Source organism: Leuresthes tenuis, unplaced genomic scaffold (genome assembly GCF_036924035.1).
Source record: "Leuresthes tenuis unplaced genomic scaffold, fLeuTen1.0.hap1 SCAF_2, whole genome shotgun sequence".
Classification (NCBI taxonomy): domain Eukaryota; kingdom Metazoa; phylum Chordata; class Actinopteri; order Atheriniformes; family Atherinopsidae; genus Leuresthes; species Leuresthes tenuis.
Window position 1 is genome coordinate 245001 of NW_027325356.1, and position 21924 is coordinate 266924.

The 21924-nt window shown below is 49.0% G+C and overlaps 1 protein-coding gene across 1 annotated transcript in view; it reads right to left on the bottom strand.

Annotated features, from left to right (window-relative positions):
• LOC140301381 (transient receptor potential cation channel subfamily M member 1-like) overlaps window positions 1-21580 on the bottom strand; it is a 40609-nt gene extending 19029 nt beyond the window's left edge. The window contains 20 exon segments of the mRNA XM_072379778.1: window positions 852-996; window positions 3274-3448; window positions 3658-3909; window positions 4634-4762; window positions 7635-7772; window positions 7829-7981; window positions 8730-8958; window positions 9093-9388; window positions 9471-9500; window positions 9573-9713; window positions 9885-9935; window positions 11521-11655; window positions 12976-13076; window positions 13152-13224; window positions 18712-18835; window positions 18931-19105; window positions 19893-20064; window positions 20903-21027; window positions 21202-21415; window positions 21498-21580. Coding sequence (XP_072235879.1) covers window positions 852-996; window positions 3274-3448; window positions 3658-3909; window positions 4634-4762; window positions 7635-7772; window positions 7829-7981; window positions 8730-8958; window positions 9093-9388; window positions 9471-9500; window positions 9573-9713; window positions 9885-9935; window positions 11521-11655; window positions 12976-13076; window positions 13152-13224; window positions 18712-18835; window positions 18931-19105; window positions 19893-20064; window positions 20903-21027; window positions 21202-21415; window positions 21498-21500 — 2861 coding nt within the window. The 5' untranslated portion in view covers window positions 21501-21580.
• Between the last annotated feature and the right edge of the window lie 344 nt (window positions 21581-21924).

A 21924-nucleotide genomic window follows, 5' to 3' on the forward strand; every position in this document is an offset into this window, starting at 1 on the left:
TGGTCTGAGGTCAGTGAGGCGACTGGTCTGAGGTCAGTGAGGCGACTGGTCTGAGGTCAGTGAGGCGACTGGTCTGAGGTCAGTGAGGCGACTGGTCTGAGGTCAGTGAGGCGACTGGTCTGAGGTCAGTGAGGCGACTGGTCTGAGGTCAGTGAGGCGACTGGTCTGAGGTCAGTGAGGCGACTGGTCTGAGGTCAGTGAGGCGACTGGTCTGAGGTCAGTGAGGCGACTGGTCTGAGGTCAGTGAGGCGACTGGTCTGAGGTCAGTGAGGCGACTGGTCTGAGGTCAGTGAGGCGACTGGTCTGAGGTCAGTGAGGCGACTGGTCTGAGGTCAGTGAGGCGACTGGTCTGAGGTCAGTGAGGCGACTGGTCTGAGGTCAGTGAGGCGACTGGTCTGAGGTCAGTGAGGCGACTGGTCTGAGGTCAGTGAGGCGACTGGTCTGAGGTCAGTGAGGCGACTGGTCTGAGGTCAGTGAGGCGACTGGTCTGAGGTCAGTGAGGCGACTGGTCTGAGGTCAGTGAGGCGACTGGTCTGAGGTCAGTGAGGCGACTGGTCTGAGGTCAGTGAGGCGACTGGTCTGAGGTCAGTGAGGCGACTGGTCTGAGGTCAGTGAGGCGACTGGTCTGAGGTCAGTGAGGCGACTGGTCTGAGGTCAGTGAGGCGACTGGTCTGAGGTCAGTGAGGCGACTGGTCTGAGGTCAGTGAGGCGACTGGTCTGAGGTCAGTGAGGCGACTGGTCTGAGGTCAGTGAGGCGACTGGTCTGAGGTCAGTGAGGCGACTGGTCTGAGGTCAGTGAGGCGACTGGTCTGAGGTCAGTGAGGCGACTGGTCTGAGGTCAGTGTACTAACTTGAAGACGGCGATGAGCAGGTTGACCAGCAAGATGTTCGCCACCAGTAAGTAACAGGCCATGATGGCGGGTGTGAGCCAGGCTCCAGGAATACAGGGAGGAAGCTTCTTCCCATCCTCATCGTACAGGTTTTCTCCACATGGAGCTGACACAGAGATTTAGGAGTTATTTCACTACAGGACATTTATCTGTTTGTTCTCGTAACACTGAGCTCTTAAAAGCTTCAGCTGTTCAACCAGTGACAAACTGAACCAGGATCAGTTTTTCACACTGATGCAGTTCTGAAACATGTCTCACAGCTTGATTTGAGAGGCAGGGATTTTATAATGACAAACAGGACTGAAAGTGGTGCTTAGGACAACAATCACAGCTCCTGTGAACCACCTCATGTCTCACATACTTACGATTGATCTCCATTGCATAAACTATCCATCAGCAGAGAAGAGGAAGCAGAGGAGACAAGGAAGAAATCATCAGTTAGTGAGGAAGACTTTAAGAAAATAACAAGTTTTAGAGTAAAAGTTTAAAAAACTCAGTCTGTAGTTTAATGTTAATTATTTAGATGAAAACTTTATAATCTGCACAAACAACAGGTCAAAAAGGATAAAACCCACTGAAGACATGAAACATTGGTGCTTTGAGGAGGGAGACAGTGGGAGGAGGGGGGGGGGGGGGGGGGGGGGGGGCTGACAGGTTCCCCACTTTTTCCTGATTTTTGCTTCAAGACCTGAATTAAAATGTACTTTTAATTTATATAATTTGACAAACAAGAACCAAGACTGGCCCCCTGCCCAGAGTCAGAACTTTCCAGAACCTCCACTGCAGCAGTTACAGCCTCAGTTTGGAACATCAGCTTCTGGGATTTTCTCCATTCAACTGCATCTCCTTCAGGCTGGTTCTTCTGTTCTTCTCTTTAATCTTTCCACTGTCTAATAATGGCTGTAATGATGCTCTCAGGGATATAGTGAGATATGTCTCACTTTCAACATTTGACATGTTTGCTATGTTTAGTTGTGAATAAAATATTAGTTCATGAGATCTGTTAATCATTGTATTCTGTTTTTATTGACAATTTACACAGTGTCCCAACTTTTTCGGCATTAGGGTTGTAAACTGCAGATTGCAATGCAATGCAATGCCAAAATGAAGCTGCTTGGCACGCATGTACCAAATACCAGACCAAACTGGGTGTGGTTGAGAAGAGGAACATCACATGGTCTGAGATCTGGGGATAAAAGTCTGAACTGCTGAGTTTTATAACCAGAGCCACATAGGAGGTCCTGCCTTCTTTTGTCAACCTAAATCTCTGGATGGGAGATTATGAGACTTTTTAAATAATACTTGTACCTGGTCCTCTGACCTGTCAGGGTGCTTTCCTTACAGAACGGACTGTAGGAGCATGTAGTGGAGGAGGCCTTTGTGTGCAAGAAGCTATGTTACATTGACCTGGTGGCTGAAGCTGCAGCGGGAGGCTGGAAGGCGAAGTTCATCCAGTCGAAGTGGGCTGCAGAGGCTTGGGTGCCAGTTTCATCAAAAGACTCCTGAAGTATGTTGGTATCAGTGGGTAGACCCAGAGGAAAGCCACCAAAGCTCTGACCAATCCAGCAGAAAGCTGCAGTCACTGGCTGTGGCCAAAGAGAAAGGGTCCTGTCTGAGCCAGAAGATGACCAAAGGAGAAGCCAACCTGGTGACACACACCCAGGATCTCAGCCTGCGTTAGACCTGCCTTAATGGAAGGTGTTTTATGATAAAAAGCCAAAACACCCAATGACGTCGAGGAGCAAATCCGATGATGTGTCAAGGGGTGGCTCCCCCGAGAAAGATCAGGGATTATAAGATCAAGTCCTCACTAATGAAACCAAGGAGGCTGAAAACGTTTGTAAGTCACTGTATTATTCCATTGATCCTGATCAATGCAGTGTACAGAGCGGATGACATCATAACAGGGGGAGGACAGACAGACACCGTCCCACAGTCTGTAGAGAGCTTGGATGGGATGAGGAGGACAGGAGGGGGACGGGGTGAAGAGGATGGGTGGAGGAGGACAGGAGGAGGACAGGAGGAGGACAGGAGGGGGACGGGGTGAAGAGGACGGGTGGAGGAGGACAGGAGGAGGACAGGAGGAGGACAGGAGGAGGACAGGAGGAGGACGGGGTGAAGAGGAGGACAGGAGGAGGGCGGGGTGAAGAGGATGGGTGGAGGAGGACAGGAGGAGGACAGGAGGAGGACAGGAGGAGGACAGGAGGAGGACAGGAGGAGGACGGGGTGAAGAGGATGGGCGGAGGAGGACAGGAGGAGGACAGGAGGAGGACAGGAGGAGGACAGGAGGAGGACAGGAGGAGGACAGGAGGAGGACAGGAGGAGGACAGGAGGAGGACAGGAGGACGACCAACAGGTGTCTTACTATGAACGCTAGTCTTACGGTCTATGGAGTCTGCAAAAACCTCTCCGTAAATCATCCAGTATGGCATGTAGAAGATGTTGCGAGCCAGACGCCACGTTGGCTCCTCGTCTGGGTGTAGGATGGCCTGCCGAGCCACACCAAAGCTCATCAGCACCACCAGCATGATCACCACGAAGTACAACATGTCTATCATCTGGAGACATGGACAGAGACAAAAGACGTTCAACCCTGTGTGAGAGGATGGTTCCACCATAAAACAGCTTCAAACTGTATGTTTCACTGATAACCGATTTACTCACAGCACCTTTACTCTGGGGCACCGGTACAAATAACGTGTAATACTGTCCTGTCTGTTACTTTCCTGAACAATACGGACAGAATGGAAGTGGCGCTTCATCCTACCATCTTTCCAATCATCATGACGTAGGGGCCCAGGTACTTGTTGACCCCAAAGATGTCGAGGACTCGGATGTACCAGAAGATGATGTCGACACAGTAGATGACGCGTCCGTAACCCATGTAGGGTTCGGTCTGTAGTCGCAGCAGGAGGCCCAGCAGGAAGACCGAGATGGCCACCAGGTCCGTGATGTTCCAGTAATCCTCCAACCACACGTTGATCTTCTGCTTCAGCTTCCCCGGCTCTGACATGAGGATCTGACAGCAGCCGGGGTCAGTGAGGTCACACAAAGGCACAACAGATACAGACAACTGATAAAAACATACTTCTCTGCTGACCTGGGTCCAGAACTGAAGTCAGGACCAACATTTGTTGGTGTTTAAGAACTTTTAAAGAGATTCAGTACGAGTTGTTTCCAGTGTGAGAAGCACATACATTTCAAAGGTTATCACAGGCTATCACAGTAAACTGGATGACCTGAGACCATCACAGCTGCTGAGGCCCAAATGGAAACAGAACAAAACAAATCCATCTATCAATCAGCTGAACTGCTTATTAGGACCTGACAGAGCAACCAGTCTCCGCTGGAATGTCAGCATCTCATGCCTGTAGATCAGGTGTCTTCTTGCCTCCAGTCCTAGTATGATCCTGCATGTGCTAATCAGTATTTCACTAAATGGAGCAGCAGAGAAAGCCCTGTTCAACACCTTGTCTAACATGAACCAGACGCACACTTTGTCTTCACCTCCAAAAGCTGCTGCCAACGCACTTATCAATTTGCTTTATGGACTCTTAATTACGTTTTCAATCATACGATATCATTTGTAGTCCGTGGAGAGGCTGTTTACACTTTGCAATAAACATCACCGACATATGTGGCCTTGTGATATTTCTGAGTTACCAAGAGAGTTGGTGACCAAAACTTGAATCTGCTGCTGAAGGTCTGTTATTGAGGGAGGTCCATGTGTGTTTGACTCTTACCTGTCTGACCTTCTCCAGCCCCAGAGTGATGATGTAAGAGATGACGATCCACTCCTGCAGAGAAGGCCAGCGCTCCATCTTCACGAGGATGATGTAGTTATACAGCATGAGGTACCCCAGGTATGAAATCTGCCACAGAGAGACACAGGTCACCTGCTGCAGGTCACCTGCTGCAGACTGCAGGTCACACGCTGTAGGTCACCTGCTGCAGACTGCAGGTCACATGCTGCAGACTGCAGGTCACACGCTGCAGGTCACCTGCTGCAGACTGCAGGTCACACGCTGCAGGTCACACGCTGCAGACTGCAGGTCACACGCTGCAGGTCACACGCTGCAGACTGCAGGTCACACGCTGCAGGTCACACGCTGCAGACTGCAGGTCACACGCTGCAGGTCACACGCTGCAGACTGCAGGTCACACGCTGCAGGTCACACGCTGCAGGTCACACGCTGCAGGTCACACGCTGCAGGTCACACGCTGCAGGTCACACGCTGCAGGTCACACGCTGCAGGTCACATGCTGCAGACTGCAGGTCACACGCTGCAGGTCACACGCTGCAGACTGCAGGTCACATGCTGCAGACTGCAGGTCACACGCTGCAGGTCACACGCTGCAGACTGCAGGTCACACGCTGCAGACTGCAGGTCACACGCTGCAGACTGCAGGTCACACGCTGCAGACTGCAGGTCACACGCTGCAGACTGCAGGTCACACGCTGCAGACTGCAGGTCACACGCTGCAGACTGCAGGTCACACGCTGCAGACTGCAGGTCACACGCTGCAGACTGCAGGTCACACGCTGCAGACTGCAGGTCACACGCTGCAGACTGCAGGTCACACGCTGCAGGTCACACGCTGCAGACTGCAGGTCACACGCTGCAGGTCACACGCTGCAGACTGCAGGTCACACGCTGCAGGTCACACGCTGCAGACTGCAGGTCACACGCTGCAGGTCACACGCTGCAGACTGCAGGTCACATGCTGCAGACTGCAGGTCACACGCTGCAGGTCACACGCTGCAGACTGCAGGTCACATGCTGCAGACTGCAGGTCACACGCTGCAGGTCACACGCTGCAGACTGCAGGTCACACGCTGCAGACTGCAGGTCACATGCTGCAGGTCACATGCTGCAGGTCACATGCTGCAGGTCACATGCTGCAGGTCACATGCTGCAGACTGCAGGTCACATGCTGCAGGTCACATGCTGCAGGTCACATGCTGCAGGTCACATGCTGCAGGTCACATGCTGCAGGTCACATGCTGCAGGTCACATGCTGCAGACTGCAGGTCACATGCTGCAGGTCACACGCTGCAGACTGCAGGTCACATGCTGCAGGTCACATGCTGCAGGTCACACGCTGCAGACTGCAGGTCACACGCTGCAGACTGCAGGTCACACGCTGCAGACTGCAGGTCACATGCTGCAGGTCACATGCTGCAGGTCACATGCTGCAGGTCACATGCTGCAGGTCACATGCTGCAGGTCACATGCTGCAGGTCACATGCTGCAGGTCACATGCTGCAGACTGCAGGTCACATGCTGCAGACTGCAGGTCACACGCTGCAGGTCACACGCTGCAGACTGCAGGTCACACGCTGCAGGTCACACGCTGCAGACTGCAGGTCACACGCTGCAGACTGCAGGTCACACGCTGCAGGTCACACGCTGCAGACTGCAGGTCACACGCTGCAGGTCACACGCTGCAGGTCACACGCTGCAGACTGCAGGTCACACGCTGCAGACTGCAGGTCACACGCTGCAGACTGCAGGTCACACGCTGCAGACTGCAGGTCACATGCTGCAGGTCACATGCTGCAGGTCACATGCTGCAGGTCACATGCTGCAGACTGCAGGTCACATGCTGCAGGTCACACGCTGCAGACTGCAGGTCACACGCTGCAGACTGCAGGTCACATGCTGCAGGTCACATGCTGCAGGTCACACGCTGCAGACTGCAGGTCACACGCTGCAGACTGCAGGTCACACGCTGCAGACTGCAGGTCACATGCTGCAGGTCACATGCTGCAGGTCACATGCTGCAGGTCACATGCTGCAGGTCACATGCTGCAGACTGCAGGTCACATGCTGCAGACTGCAGGTCACATGCTGCAGACTGCAGGTCACATGCTGCAGACTGCAGGTCACACGCTGCAGACTGCAGGTCACACGCTGCAGACTGCAGGTCACATGAGGCAGACTGCAGGTCACACGCTGCAGACTGCAGGTCACATGCTGCAGGTCACATGCTGCAGACTGCAGGTCACATGCTGCAGGTCACATGCTGCAGACTGCAGGTCACATGCTGCAGGTCACATGCTGCAGACTGCAGGTCACATGCTGCAGGTCACATGCTGCAGACTGCAGGTCACATGCTGCAGGTCACATGCTGCAGGCTGCAGGTCACATGCTGCAGGTCACATGCTGCAGGCTGCAGGTCACATGCTGCAGGTCACATGCTGCAGACTGCAGGTCACATGCTGCAGACTGCAGGTCACATGAGGCAGACTGCAGGCCACATGCTGCAGACTGCAGGTCACATGCTGCAGGTCACATGCTGCAGACTGCAGGTCACATGCTGCAGGTCACATGCTGCAGACTGCAGGTCACATGCTGCAGGTCACATGCTGCAGACTGCAGGTCACATGCTGCAGGTCACATGCTGCAGGTCACATGCTGCAGGTCACATGCTGCAGGTCACATGCTGCAGGTCACATGCTGCAGGTCACATGCTGCAGGTCACATGCTGCAGGTCACATGCTGCAGGTCACATGCTGCAGGTCACACGCTGCACTTTCGTCGTCCAAAAGTGGCTGGAGGGGCGGTGGGGAAAGTATGCAAACATATGACCTGAGTCTGAGACCACATTGTGACAACAAACTTATACCAGCAGCTTTTAGTTGTGAAACCAGAGTACTGAAAAATGAGCTTTTCATCAATAATTATGAATAACACTTTTAGAGAACATACTATTCTTTTCAGTAATGAAAAGTGTACTTACTGTGTTGAACCAGAACTTGGTGAAGGGGGCATTGTAGAACTCATAGATCTTCTTCCCGATGGGAATCCTCTGGTGCCTTTTGTGGTTCTCTTCTTCATCTCCTTTCTTTGACATGGTGTCAACATTTGAGACGGCATCCTGAAACAAACTGACTTACTCAAACGTCTTTAATCTGATGAGGATGTTAGCAACACTCGAGCTAATTCTCATTTTCTCACCTTGTTGGATTTGTCGTCATCTCTAATTTTTCCATCGTCGTTCTCTTTGGATGAATGATGTGAAGCTTCATCTCCAAGTCGGAAATCAAGGAGCAGGATGGCAGGAGGGAAAATGATCCCTAAAATCACCTGCAGACAAGAGGGTTTAACACACATTTAATAACACACAATTCCAGAAAAGTTGTAACAGAATGCAATGATTTGTAAATCTCACAAAACTAGATTTTATTATTAAGAGAACAGAAAATATATCAAATGTTGAAAGTGAGAAATATCAAAAATATGAGCACATCTTGAATCTGATGGCAGCAGCACGGCTCAGAAAAGTTGGGACACGAGCTACAAAATTTAATCAATTAATTGCAAAATGAATATCCATTAGAGCCTATGGAACTGGAAACCTGCACATCTGGAAAGGCTCCATCAATGCTGAAAGGTAGAAACAGGTTTTAGAGCGGCATCTGCTCCCATCCAGACGGCGTCTTCTTCAGGGAAGGCCTTTTTCAGCAGGACAAAGTTAAACCACATCCTGCATCTGTTCCGACAGCAAGGCTACGTAGCAGAAGAGTCCAGCTGCTGGACTGACCTGCCTGCAGTCCAGAACTTTCACCACCTGAAAACATTGCTGAGCAGCTAGAATCCTCTATCAGACAGGAATGGGACAACATTCCTCTCCCCAGGATCCAGCAGCTGGTCTCCTCAGTTCCAAATGTTTACAGACTGATGTTGAAAGAAGAGGGAATGCTACACAGCGGGAAACATGGACCTGACCCAGCTTTTTACCGACGTGTTGCTGCCTAAATGCAGTTCAGCTGCCTGTAACGTTTGTATCAGCACCTCAACCTGGCCTGACAGAAGCCAGGCGCTGTGCTGGTACCTGAAGGCTGTTGCTCTTGCCCATCCTCAGGCAGCCCATCCACATGTCGGTCAGCAACATCTGGCTGCAGGTATGGGCGATGAAGTCTCTGTGCTTGGCAGCTACAGCCAGCTTCAGGCAGGTGGAGTTGCTCCAGTTCTTCAGCTCATAGGTCAGAAGCTTCATGGCCACCTGCTCATCATGTTTGTAAGACTGATCCAACAGTTCGTACGCCAGCTGACCGAACTCCCTGCACAGAAACACAGCAGCACCCCCAGGTCATCACATTCACTGCACACCAGAAAACAGAACCTGCAGAACGGGAGCTGAACCGGGCCCAGTCCAGGTCAGCGTGGCAGCTGCACCCTGACTGTAGGGACTCACTTGGAGTTGTTTTCCAGGTCCTGGTAGATGTCGTCCACCAGCTCGCTCTGGGACGACTCGTGGGCCATGGTTTTGTAGAGTTTACAGGCCACCAGAGCTTTGGCCATGGCCTCCTCCCCCCGCTGCCACAGGAAGAGCGCCATCTTCTGGCGCTTCATCAGCACTGCCCAAACCATCAGCTCGTGGAAGGGATACTGGAACCTGCTAACCTCTGGGTCATCCACATCAATGTCCACCTCCTCCTCCTTCTTCTTCTTGTTCTTCCTCCCCTTGCCCTTTGGTTGCGGCTCATCGTCCTGCAGAGACCAGACCAGAACTGGTGAGCACGACAGTTTCTTCCTCTTCCAGCAGCTCACATCCACAACAACACATACGTACCTCCATGCCGAGAAGCTTCAGAGCTTTGGGCTGTAACAAGAGACATGAAGATTAGAGCTCTGATTAAAGACCAAGCAGGGACTTCATGCGTGCTGAACTCACCCGTTTGAGGCCGTACAGGTTGTTGTACAGTGACCTGAAGCTCTTCCTGGTATATTTACAGCGGTATGCTCCGCCCATCAGGAACTCCAGCACCAGCCCGATGTCAATCAACGTGATCTGATAATCTGGAGGAAGATTCCCCTGAAACACACCTCATAACTTTAATCTTCTTCTCTCACTGCTGACCGAAACCTCTCTGAAAAGTGTCTGAGGAACAGTTTTTCAGACAGGTCATCTGAGATATACGGCTGACAGAGAGGTGGAAACTCTGTCTCTTGTTGATGTGTTCTGGTTCTGGACCTCAGCACTCACCTTCTTGACATCTCGGACCAGAAAGTGCAGCGTGTTGGCCGGTCCCAGCTTCTGCAGAAACAAACCAAAGACAAAGCGATGAGGAGTGGATTCCGGGTCAGTACTTTGATCCCTGACAGTTAGACAGGTGGACCTGAGGATCAGAAGTCCCACCGACAGCAGCAGGGAGATGCGCTGTAATCTGCTGCTTTAACGGCTTTTTGTTTCTGTGGATCAGAGTAAGATTAGGGCAGGGATGGGCAACTTAAATGATGGAGGGGGCCACACCAGATTTATGACAAAAATGCCATTTTGAATAAGACCAAAATATGTGTAGATGTCTGTATGTTTATTGAACATATCCCAGCATCTTGATGACAACATGAAGTGCAGGAACTCATTTTAATATTTTCCCTGGATACCTGCTCTACCCCCAGCATGACTGGTTCTCCTTTAATGAGAAACTTGTGGCTTTGACTGTTGGTGCCAGTGTTGCCAGGTGTACGATCAATAATCCCAAAAAGGCCAAATATATGATCATTTGACCATCCTGTGAATGTGTGGTTCTAATTTGTCGGATTTTTTTGTGAACCCTGAAGGCATTTCCATTTCCATGTGACAAGTTTCAAGCCAATCGTGCTTTTCTATGTGAGCTGCGTTTCCTCAGAAGGTCCTAACAGCAGGAGGCCTCCAGGCCTCATGATTCGGCTCATCGGTTCCACTCGTCATTGTTTACGGGGACATTTAGCATCTGTGGGGCTGCTGATGCAAAGCCGGGAGTCTGTTAGACGCTATTCAACACTAGAGACTTCAATAGATTTGTTCTTTTAGTTATGACGGGTGTACAATAATTTTCCTCAAAATACGATCATTTTCTGTCTCTGGTTCGATAAAACTACATTTCCCACCTGCCAACACTGGTTGGCGCACAATAGAGTGGATATTAATGTTAATATTAACGCATCAGATAAAAAAGAGTGTCATCCGTGAGCCTGTTTCTCTCTTTTGAACTTGATGAGCTTCATTGTTGAAAAACTGCTCTCACAAATGCATGTTTTCCCAAAGATGTTGGTCATTGGGAGAGAAAAACCTCGGAGGAGTGGGAAGCAGCTTTCAGGCAGCAGACTCAAAAACGAAATTCCCTCCTCAGTGCGCCTCGCCTGAAGAAACGGATCAGACTGCAGGTCTGAAGTTCAGAAGGTTGCTCGCTGACTGCAGCAGAGAGGAGGTCCACGAAGAGCGCCACCTGCAGGAAGAAAACGATGCTTGAACTGCTCCTGCAGTTCCTCGGTCTTATATTTGTGAAGTAAAGCTTCACTTTCTTCAGAACAGGTCTAATTTGCACTGAAATGCGCTGATGTGTGCACAAAGGTCACACAGTTGGGTCTCTCCCCTGCATGCGCTGCTCTTCGCCATCGTTTGACCTCCTCCTCGCTGATGGAGAAAGGAAGCTGTGCATCACAGCCTCTGTATGTAGATCCCTTCTGATTAAATGTGCTTTTGAATTTCAGACAGTATTCTTATTCATGTTACCAACTAATCTCCAGCTTTGGTTGGACAGTGGTGGGAGCTTGTTGCCTCCAATAGGCAGATTTGACCTGCTAACAGTACCTGCAGCGCTGAAGAGCAAGCAGTGCAGCGATGGAGATGATCTCACCGTGTTGTACAGCTCCTCCAGGCGGGGGATTGTGAGGAAGTGGTGGATGTTGACGCCATTCTCAATCAGCAGCTTCACGAACTCGACCCTGTCCAACACTAGAGCGTCCATCATGGCCTGCTCCAGAGCGTTCACCTGTCAGACACAGACAGCATGTTCATCATCACAGGGCGGGGCAGAAAGCTGACATAACGGCTAATTCACTGTGGTTTAGGACAGTTTCTCTGTAACTCCCTCTGGGCTTCCGTAGTTCAGGCCCTGACCCCCCCACCCAGTAAAGGCCCAGTCTCTGCTGGTGGCTGTGCTCCAGCGGTTAGAGTGGGCTGTCCAATAACTGGAAGGTTGGTGGTTTGATTCCCCCTCTTGGTAACACTGACAGCTGGAGGGGGGCCTGTACCCCCCATGCTCCCCGGGTGCCGTGACTGGCTGCCCACTGCTCCAGTGAGTGTCTCTATGAGTGTGTGTGCATGAGAATAAATCTAATCTCCAGAGTCAGACCTGGAACAAACCCCGGTCCATCGCAGAGTTTTATCAAAGGTTGTTGCAGCAGCACCACTCATTCATTTCAGCATCTCCTACAGAGGCATCCGGCCCAGGGGAGAAATGTGCTTCACTTTGCAGAGATTACGATGCAGCCTCCAGGCACACTGCTAAAGAAATGTTGAACATTTATCCGGTGGAAAAGCCGGGTCTAACCCCAGGATGAACACTTTGGAACCCAGGTATGTGCTACCAAGCAGAAGTTTTCACAGGAAGCTGGACACCTGTACAGGTGACCACAGAGAGCTGGAGGGGGGTCATTTTACTCTGCTACAATCAACCTCTGGTGCAGCTTTAACCCTTTTTAGAGAAGCTTTTTCAGAGGTTGCCAACTCAATTTTTGTTTCATAGATGCCTGTACAATAAAGATTATTCTATTCTAACCAGGCAGCAAGAGTCTGATGGAGAACTTTATCAATGATTGGCTCAGAGAAGAGTCTGTAAAAAAAAGATTCAAATGAAAAATAGGAAAAGATTCTACTTTTAGCCTGTCTCACGCCACCATCATCATCCTTGGCACGGCCACCTCCAGCTTGTTCGTGGGATCCACACTTCAGGCCCAATGCCCTCAGTTTCTTACCCAGTTAAGTAGCTCCAATTTTCTGGGGTCGGTCTCTTCAGGCGGTTCAGGTTTGGTTTTGCCCCCTTTCCCCTTCTTCCCCCTGGCCTTCCCTTTGCCTCCTGCTGCTGACGGTCTTTGGACTGCTGGGCTTTTTGGACGGTCAGTAGGTGAGGCACTCACAGGCTGAACAGAGACACCAAACACAGACAGAAGCATCAGAAGGATGAGCCGATCCAAAGAACCGAGCTGAAACACCACCTAGCTGATGCTGCAACAGCTGTATCCAAGTCAAGCTTCTCTACAGACAAACAGCTTACTTCCTGCCACTGATAGATTCAGATTTAAGAACTCACGGGCCAGTGGAGTCCATACACAAAAATCTGACTGCGAGCAATGTCCACTCTGTTCCAGGCCAGAGCCAAACTCAGCTGATCAGATGCTGAAGCATTTGTACCTGAAACCGTGGAACACCCACAGGTAAGAATCCTGCTGTCTGAGCACAGAAACCATGAGAATGATGTGACGTCACCTTTGAGCAGAGCTGTGAGGATTGACATCTCAATGTCTTGCTGGCCCTCTGAGCCCATCCTGAACACCGTGATCTACAGAAACAAAGGGACTTTTAGGGATGCAACGATGTGGAAAATGTGAGATCTCAATTATAGAGACCAATTTATCACGGTATTCTTAATTGCTGTACAAATGTCCAAAAAACAAACTAGTTTCATGAAATCTTGTGATTTGTCAGTACGAGAGAGGGATTCAGGACGCAGGGTCGTGGTTTCAGGAGGGTTTTATTGTCAGCACAAGGCAGTGCAAAAGAAAAGGCTGTAAACTCCTGAGGCTCTCCTCTGCAACTAAAGGGGAGCAGGAGCGGCTATGAAAATTAACAAACCAAAACGGGAGGAAAACAGAAACGCTATGAACACTTAACAAAGCAAAGTCACGCTCTCAAAACAGAGGCTCTATAAAACTTTAACTTAAAAGCTCTCCTTTAACGGAGGCGACTTTGAATGGTAACAACGAAAAATCCCTCCGTGAAAATGGAGGAAAAACAAAGCTGTGGAACTTACCGTTATAATAAATAACTAAGGCTATGGATGTGGAATAAATTACAAAGCAAGGTGCGCTGCAGGAGAGTCGCTCGCTGCAGGCTCGAGGGATCTGTGGCAATGAAGCTCTAAAGGAGACAAACTGGCACGAGACAAGGGAGACGGAGACTATCTGAACACATGAGGGACCAAAGGAACAGGTGGAAACACTTGGAATCAGGGAAGACAATCAGACTCTTGACATGGGAGGAAAGGCAAGTTACCTGAAACGAGAGGAGAAGATTAGTGATTTTTCAAAATAAAACAGGAAATGACGAACAAGACGTAAGACGGAAAATAAACCGTGACATGATTTTCTTATCATACTAAAACATTTGAAACCAAACTCTTATCAAAATGAAACTTTCAAATTAAAGGGGCAAACAACTGGCACAGAAAGAGTTTATTTTGTCATTTGTGGCTGTCAAACGACTAAAATGTTTCATCTGATTAATCACAGGATTGCTGTGAATTCATTTTGATTCCTCCCACTCCTGAATATGACTGAAAGTTTCACATTTTCTGTGTATCGCTGTTAGAATAGAAAGATAAATGAAGCAGATATAGCATTTATTTCTGAATAAGCAGCTGGAAGTGGCTCACCCAGGAACAAATGCCTTATCACAGTCTTTGATCTATAGATCAATGACTCTGTGGAGTGACCTATCTCTGTTGAACTGAAAGTAAATTTAAAAGGAAACGTAGATCTCATTTTAGATTGGAAATGTTGACTTGGCTGCAGAGAAAATTTATTTTTAGATTTATGAAAATGATTAAATGTTTTTTTTTTTTTACATCAGTTATATTATAATTGTATTTGTAAATATATGATATACTGTAAATGATGTGATTGGGCTTTTTTTTTTTTGTTGTTCCTTGTGGACCGCAGGAAGACAAGTTGGTTACCACGGTACCAGCTAATGGGGATCCTTAATAAACTTAAACATAAACATAACAGACAAAGTCAATAGAACATTTCATGAGTCCAGATCTGAGTCTGACCCAGAGCTCCAGCCTTCAGGTCAGTTCAGTGGAGGAACACGTGAGGCTTCAGCAGAACGTTTTAATCTGACAGCAGATCAGTTTGAGTGATTTGATGCTTTGTTTTACATTTATGGCGGTCTGCAGCTGTTGTGTGGAAGGAGCCAAGGATTGTGGGATTAAATAAATGGAACAATCTCTGTTAAGTGCTGCAGTGTTGCGTCAAATGTAAACCCTTCGTGATTATGTTAATGTTGCAAAGAGCAGGTCTATAACTGTGTGAGGGCACAGGCCAGCGTGGAGTGATGTCATCCTGTCGTCCCACAGGGTGTCCAACCAGTTTAATCAGTTTGACCCATACTGGATGTAAGCTCACATGTTTACCAGATGGTTCTTACAAAGGGAAAGAACAAATGTACACTTCTCTTTTGTTTCCTCCTTTATGTATATGATCCTGAGGGAAGGATCAGCCTCTGCACAGCAGGTACAGATGAAAGAAACGGGTAACACAGACCAGGTGCAAGTCACGGCTGGTCCAGAGCAATAAAGGCTCGGGTCGACAACATCAGACAGGACCCCAGGTGCAGGTTGAGCAAAGAGACCTCCAAGACAGTCCAGCAGATAGTAACAGGGTGTGAGATGCAGGCAGCTACGACATACGTGAACAGGAACATCTGTGCTGAGTATGGATCAGAAGTCAAGATGGGAGATACCTCCAAAGCTGGTGGAGAATGACAGAGAATGAGAAGCTGAGAAGATAGAGAAGTACCAGGAGCTGAAGGAGGAAGCTGAGAAGATAGAAAAGTACCAGGAGCTGAAGGAGGAAGCTGAGAAGATAGAAAAGTACCAGGAGCTGAAGGAGGAAGCTGAGAAGATAGAAAAGTACCAGGAGCTGAAGGAGGAAGCTGAGAAGATAGAAAATAACCAGGAGCTGAAGGAGGAAGCTGAGAAGATAGAAAAGAACCAGGAGCTGAAGGAGGAACAAGAGAAGATAGAAAAGAACCAGGAGCTGAAGGAGGAACAAGAGAAGATGGAAAAGTACCAGGAGCTGAAGGAGGAAGCTGAGAAGATAGAAAAGTACCAGGAGCTGAAGGAGGAAGCTGAGAAGATAGAAAAGAACCAGGAGCTGAAGGAGGAAGCTGAGAAGATAGAAAAGTACCAGGAGCTGAAGGAGGAAGCTGAGAAGATAAAAAAGTACCAGGAGCTGAAGGAGGAAGCTGAGAAGATAGAAAAGTACCAGGAGCTGAAGGAGGAAGCTGAGAAGATGGAAAAGAACCAGGAGCTGAAGGAGGAACATGAGAAGATAGAAAAGTACCAGGAGCTGAAGGAGGAAGCTGAGAAGATGGAAAAGAACCAGGAGCTGAAGGAGGAAGCTGAGAAGATAGAAAAGTACCAGGAGCTGAAGGAGGAAGCTGAGAAGATAGAAAAGTACCAGGAGCTGAAGGAGGAAGCTGAGAAGATAGAAAAGTACCAGGAGCTGAAGGAGGAAGCTGAGAAGATAGAAAAGTACCAGGAGCTGAAGGAGGAAGCTGAGAAGATAGAAAAGAACCAGGAGCTGAAGGAGGAAGCTGAGAAGATAGAAAAGTACCAGGAGCTGAAGGAGGAAGCTGAGAAGATAAAAAAGTACCAGGAGCTGAAGGAGGAAGCTGAGAAGATAGAAAAGTACCAGGAGCTGAAGGAGGAAGCTGAGAAGATGGAAAAGAACCAGGAGCTGAAGGAGGAACATGAGAAGATAGAAAAGTACCAGGAGCTGAAGGAGGAACATGAGAAGATAGAAAAGTACCAGGAGCTGAAGGAGGAAGCTGAGAAGATGGAAAAGAACCAGGAGCTGAAGGAGGAAGCTGAGAAGATAGAAAAGTACCAGGAGCTGAAGGAGGAAGCTGAGAAGATAGAAAAGTACCAGGAGCTGAAGGAGGAAGCTGAGAAGATAGAAAAGAACCAGGAGCTGAAGGAGGAAGCTGAGAAGATAGAAAAGTACCAGGAGCTGAAGGAGGAAGCTGAGAAGATAGAGAAGTACCAGGAGCTGAAGGAGGAAGCTGAGAAGATAGAAAAGTACCAGGAGCTGAAGGAGGAAGCTGAGAAGATAGAAAAGTACCAGGAGCTGAAGGAGGAAGCTGAGAAGATAGAAAAGTACCAGGAGCTGAAGGAGGAAGCTGAGAAGATAGAAAAGTACCAGGAGCTGAAGGAGGAAGCTGAGAAGATAGAAAAGTACCAGGAGCTGAAGGAGGAACAAGAGAAGATAGAAAAGTACCAGGAGCTGAAGGAGGAAGCTGAGAAGATAGAAAAGTACCAGGAGCTGAAGGAGGAAGCTGAGAAGATAGAAAAGTACCAGGAGCTGAAGGAGGAAGCTGAGAAGATGGAAAAGAACCAGGAGCTGAAGGAGGAAGCTGAGAAGATAGAAAAGTACCAGGAGCTGAAGGAGGAAGCTGAGAAGATAGAAAAGTACCAGGAGCTGAAGGAGGAAGCTGAGAAGATAGAAAAGTACCAGGAGCTGAAGGAGGAAGCTGAGAAGATGGAAAAGTACCAGGAGCTGAAGGAGGAAGCTGAGAAGATGGAAAAGTACCAGGAGCTGAAGGAGGAAGCTGAGAAGATAGAAAAGTACCAGGAGCTGAAGGAGGAAGCTGAGAAGATAGAAAAGTACCAGGAGCTGAAGGAGGAACAAGAGAAGATAGAAAAGTACCAGGAGCTGAAGGAGGAAGCTGAGAAGATAGAAAAGTACCAGGAGCTGAAGGAGGAACATGAGAAGATAGAAAAGTACCAGGAGCTGAAGGAGGAAGCTGAGAAGATAGAAAAGTACCAGGAGCTGAAGGAGGAAGCTGAGAAGATGGAAAAGAACCAGGAGCTGAAGGAGGAAGCTGAGAAGATAGAAAAGTACCAGGAGCTGAAGGAGGAACATGAGAAGATAGAAAAGTACCAGGAGCTGAAGGAGGAAGCTGAGAAGATGGAAAAGAACCAGGAGCTGAAGGAGGAAGCTGAGAAGATAGAAAAGTACCAGGAGCTGAAGGAGGAAGCTGAGAAGATGGAAAAGAACCAGGAGCTGAAGGAGGAAGCTGAGAAGATAGAAAAGTACCAGGAGCTGAAGGAGGAAGCTGAGAAGATAGAAAAGTACCAGGAGCTGAAGGAGGAAGCTGAGAAGATGGAAAAGAACCAGGAGCTGAAGGAGGAAGCTGAGAAGATGGAAAAGAACCAGGAGCTGAAGGAGGAAGCTGAGAAGATAGAAAAGAACCAGGAGCTGAAGGAGGAACATGAGAAGATAGAAAAGTACCAGGAGCTGAAGGAGGAACATGAGAAGATAGAAAAGAACCAGGAGCTGAAGGAGGAAGCTGAGAAGATAGAAAAGAACCAGGAGCTGAAGGAGGAAGCTGAGAAGATGGAAAAGAACCAGGAGCTGAAGGAGGAAGCTGAGAAGATGGAAAAGAACCAGGAGCTGAAGGAGGAAGCTGAGAAGATAGAAAAGTACCAGGAGCTGAAGGAGGAAGCTGAGAAGATGGAAAAGAACCAGGAGCTGAAGGAGGAAGCTGAGAAGATGTGGGAAGTGAAGGCAGCAGTGGAGCTGTGAGAGTGGCTCCAACAGAACATCAGAGATCTGAGTCCAGAAGAGATACCGAGGAGAGCCTCAGACCCGAGCTTGAAAAGGATCTAAGCAGAATGCGCTCCATCGTGAGATTATGTTGGAGCAAAGAACAGCCCAAACGTCACCAGCAGCGGGCGGTTTTTACTCTGCTGTCAGAGAAGAGGTGCTTCGTTTCAACCGTCAGCACAGACAATATGTTCCTGTTCTTTCTAACTTTGTTTCTTATTTAAAATCATTAATACAGGTATTTGATTTTGGGTGAAATGATTTCGTTGATGCCTGATGGGACCGTTGAGCACGAGTTTGGACAGATGAGATGTCAGTGGAAGCAGTTAAACGTGTTGCAGTAACAGCCTGTGATGAAGATGAATGAGGACAACAGGACGAGTTCTGGATGGTTTATTGATGCTCTGCTGAGGATGATTCAAACAGCACTTCCCTACCAGAGCCCTTTTCTTCATGCACTCCATCACCATGAGGAGGATCTGCTGCGCCTGGCTGCGGCTGTAGTTGAAGGTTTTCTGGATGGTGACCAGCAGCTGGTCTTTCACGCTGTCGCTCAGCAGCCTGTGGAGGTGGAACAGGACGGTGAGGAAAACCTGCACAGCCCTGATTCCAACTGTCTGCTGAGCTAAATGTCCAGCAGCGACACCCATCCTCACCCGTCCTCCTCGCAGTATCTGTGAGCGAAGGAAAGGATGTCAGAGGCTCGTCCACTGCCATCACAGACCACAACAGGGACCGGAGGCTCCTCCTTTAGACTCTCCAGCACGATGGAGATGACGTTAGGACCCCCCTCCAGAATCAGACACACAACAGGGACTCCCTGACCCAGACCTGACAACAAACACAGAGCCGGTCAGAATGACCACAACAGCAGCTGATCCCAAACAAACCTCCTCATACTGGCGAGTCAGAACATGACCGGAGGTTATCTTCAGGTTTCAGCAAACAAGAACCGAGGACGAATCAGGGTGAAGGTGGGCTGGATGCCCCTGGTCATCTGGAAGAGCTGCGTTCAAGCTCCACAGGAAACTTCTTCATGGATATCTCAGTTTCCCGCCGTGGTAAGTCCTGTGGCTGCTCTGGGTCTGCGTGCTTTCAGCGATTTTTTCAATTCAATTTAGTTCAATTCAGTTTTTTCTATAAAGCGCCAACAAATGTCAACTCAAAGCACTTCAAATATACATTCAAGGCAGTTTCAGTCCAATTCTTTGTAATACAATCATAATCCAATCAAATGAAGTGCATTAAATTCACAAATAGTCCAATTCATACAAAGCCATTTAAAAACCAGTTGCTTAGCTACGGAAAGCAACAGATTGTATTTGTTGGGTTGGGTCTCTGGTGATTTTAGTTGCTTTGGGTTATTTTCATTTGTTTATTTGTCCCTGTGAGGGTTGTGCTGATTTTGGTGGTTTGGGTCAAAGTATCGTTCTCCTGCCTCCTCGGTGGCTGCAGTGAGAGGTGACGGCTGAGCCTCCCTTTGCTGTCCCTGCCCCACAGACACCTCCAGGCATAGGATGACAAAGGGAAACCCACAGGTCACACGATTTGCTGCACTGACCCTTGGGGCGTCTGAGAGGCAGCAGGGATTGGCTGTTTTCTGGGTCACGTGACTCACGTGTGTTGATCTTCTGCAGAGCGATGTGCTTCTCCAGCTGCCGGCGGAGGCGGACCTCGGCCCCGTACTTCCCGGTTGTCCCGTTGTCACACAGGATGAAATGCGAGTGGCTGCTGTTCAGGACTGACAGCTTGCTGAGCGGGTTGGACATGGTCTGGTAGGGTCGCGTCACCTGAAACACAACAGTGGGTCATAATGTGTTTCCAGGCTCAGTCTGTTACAGCAGCAGCTCAGATCTTTGCTCCGCCCCAAATATCCTCCATCAGAGACTCATTCACCTCCAGATGCTTTTACAGGCTGGTGTGATTATGCACTGGACTGTGATAATGGGGAAGGTTTTGATCTAATTTGTCTGGTAGAACATGAATGATCTTTCCTGAAGCTCCTAAATCTTTGTGATCAATAAGGTGGTCTGTGCTAGTTGCTGTTTACAGTCTACATTAAGAGTCTTATCACAGCACCAGATAGGAATGGCTGTTCCTATGTAGCATTAATGTTCCCACAAAGTGTTTTAATGGCATATTTCAAGATGTGAATTACATTTAGAAAATGAGCCTCTCCAGATCAGTTCTGATATAACATGTTCGTCACATGTTCACATGATTAATGTTTTAAATAAAGCTTCTCATTAAGGCCGTTTAGGAATCTTGAAAATATGGAAAGCAGCCCTCCCTGACATCAGTCACGGCAGAAGAAAGGATTCCTCTGATTCGGTTTGTGTCTTCTTCCTCCAGCTCTAGTTTCCTGCTTTGTCCCGGCTTTGTTCACCACAGCCATGTGGAACGTAGCCTACAGCACCGCTGGCTGTCTGCTACTAACCGTTTATTAACCCTGAATAAGCTGATGGAAACAAAGTCATTTGCAGAGAAATTTTCTTAAAATGTGGTCGACCTCTGGATGGAAAAACAACAATGCTGATTGGTCGGATCCAGGTCGTTCAAAGTCGTTCCAGGTGAATCATGCAGTGGTGGCTCTGATTTCATGGTTTACCCCTGTTCAGTTTGTCTTACATCTCTCCCAATCAGGTCTTCTTTGTTCTCGACGATGCCCCACGGTGCGATGCCGATAGCGCAGACTTTCCCTCTGGACTTGGAAGAATGGTCTTTGAGGGCATCTCCGACGTGGCGGATCACTCCTGAAACACAGAATCCAGTTTGTGCAGATACTTTCTGGCTGTTATTGCTTTAAACTGGACAGAAAATGATTTAAGGATGTATTTAGTCACAGTTTCTGGACCAAATAACTACATTGTCAGTGAGTGAGGCTTTTTATAAAGGAGCAGCTCCACAGGGAGGGGGTCTGAATGTACCTGTACTGACTCCCCCGGTGAATATCCAGGCGCCGGTGGTGACAGCGGCTTTGATTAGTCCCTTACCAAAGACCTGCTTCAGTTTGGGGGGCAGTTCAAAGTTCTGGAGGCCTCCGTGGACGGAGATGAGCAATGTGGGGAGCTCCAGCTGCCAGTCCTTCACCATCAGGTGGAGCAGGGAGTCCGGCTTGGAGTCGTAGGAGACCCTGATGTACTGCAGAAGGGAGAAAAGCGGGGGGGTGTCAGTCAGATATCCTCCATGAACCTCCCATTAAAACCCGTCTCTGGTCTGATACCATGGCCTTGTTGACATGTCCTCCTCCCTGGAACTCCAGGACTCCATAGGCATCAGTTGGGGAGGTTTGGGTGTGTTTGAGAGCGCTCCATCTCTCTGCAGGTTGGACTACTTCCAGCTGAACCAGAGGGGCCCCTTCATCTTTGGCCCCTGTTGGGACGGGGGGGTGCTGAGTCAGCAGCTGACCGCAGCTACACCTGAGAAACAAGACGGACTTAATGTCTCCTGTAATTTTACTGTGAAAACAGAAGCAGCATTGGTCACATAACCAGGCGACTCTTCCTCTTCCAAACCCCATATCCACACGTCAGGTTCCCCTAAGACTTCCCCGTGGAGATCAGTTAATACAGTCAGGAGCTGCACAGCAGCCAGGAAGAACAAACATATAAAGATCTTCATCAGTAGCAGACAAACTGTGGCCCTGAGGC